This window comes from Fusarium coffeatum (genome assembly GCF_003316985.1).
Source record: "Fusarium coffeatum strain FIESC_28 chromosome Unknown BRIP53273_contig_544, whole genome shotgun sequence".
Taxonomy (NCBI): Eukaryota; Fungi; Ascomycota; class Sordariomycetes; order Hypocreales; family Nectriaceae; genus Fusarium; species Fusarium coffeatum.
In genome coordinates this window covers 1-1,465 of record NW_022158333.1, presented here as the reverse complement: position 1 = coordinate 1,465, position 1,465 = coordinate 1, and the positions used below count along the sequence as shown (strand labels likewise).

Genomic DNA, 1,465 nt, shown 5'->3' with positions numbered 1-1,465 from the left:
AGCATAAATGCCTTCCTTGCTTCCACCCAGCAATCACGCTTCTTTTATGTTATTCGTTCTCTGCCAGGGATGAAGCCCACGGCGATAGTCGTCTGAGAATTGTCGGATATACTCCCGTCTTGGCTGGTACTCGAGAAAGTCTGCCGATGGGAAATTCGGCCGCTCACTGGTCTCTTGTGGGTAGAAGTAGTTGTCGTCAAAGAAGACCCAAGCTCGTTGCTGACCGATCTTGTATCGGAGTTTCTCCATTCTTGACCAATGTTGTACTTCGTACCAGGGCCTACTAGGGCTCAAAGAAGGCTCTTTGTACATAAATGAATCACACTCATGCTTATCTCGCTCGTTTTGGAATAAACCCCAGAGGTGTGCTTTCCAGCCCTCATCTCCAAATCGACAATTGTTTGACCACGTATTTTGGAATTGAACCCGGAGATGGTCTCTTCCATTTGGCTCACTCATATCGTAATGGAGGAATTTGGTGAGATAGTCAAGCCCAAGTATCGAGAAGTAGGACGCACAATCGCGGTACTTGTCTGAAGGCCAGCTGGGTCTCAACTCAAACTCTGGGTCTTGCCTGCGTTCAGGGGGGTCCGTGAAATCCAACCCTAATTTAGGGGTGTGCCTGTTTGCGTCGAAATAGAAGGTGTCAGGGAACCTTAGGTCTGTCGAGAGACTTGAAAGCTCAGCATCCGTACATTGTGCGAAGAGTGCACCATAGAGAGAACAAAGATATCTGTGAATACACCCAACAGCTTCCCATTCTGCATTACTGACTTTGCGTTTTGGCAGATGGTTAGGTGTGTACAAAGTGTTGTTGGCTTGGCACAGTAGCTCGTATTTCAGGAATGCTTTGACAAATCTTTTTCTTTCCAAGGATGTCAGATTCGCAAAATTGAATCGTGCTGTTATCTTGGCGCCTTTGAAGATAAGGCATCCTTCAGCCGACGATTGTCGAATGTCGGGTAGAAAGACGTGTGCCCACGAGGGAATGGTAGAAGTAGCTTTAGTAATATAGTCCTCAGCCAGGAAAAGGATTCGATTGTGTAATTTGTTCAGTTGGTCCAGCAGGTGGTCATCCTTATCTTTCAGTGGGTCAGGTGGCTGGGACCTTCCCCAAGCCGAAATATGTAAGTCTATGGGCTCTGAGCGGAGCCTGCCTTGAGCTTCCCGGCCAGAATGCTGGAGAGGTGGGAATAAAAGGACTGCCATGGCGTCTTGTATCATCTGATCGTTGAATTCGGCCGCAAGAACTTGTCGTGTAATGTACTTCTTGTGCACGCAATATTGCTGAGGCATCGTCGGGGAGGCTTCAATCAGGCGCAAGATCGTCGACTTGCATCGCGTGTAGGTCAACACCTGAAGTCGAATCTCCGGGGGTAGCTTACCGAACGGATCATAGACCGTCATCTTGTCGCATATTCATAGCCGTGTTGATTCGTTGTATTGATTTAACCTGTACGCGTTG

At 48.1% G+C, this 1,465-nt stretch overlaps 1 protein-coding gene across 1 annotated transcript; it reads right to left on the bottom strand.

Annotated features, from left to right (window-relative positions):
• Nucleotides 1-33: 33 nt before the first annotated feature.
• On the bottom strand, nt 34-1,407 carry FIESC28_11819 (uncharacterized protein; the record flags this gene model as incomplete). Its single annotated transcript, XM_031165923.1, has 1 exon — nt 34-1,407. One exon carries the CDS (start codon nt 1,405-1,407, stop codon nt 34-36), a length of 1,374 nt encoding a protein of 457 aa, XP_031010018.1.
• Nucleotides 1,408-1,465: the final 58 nt, after the last annotated feature.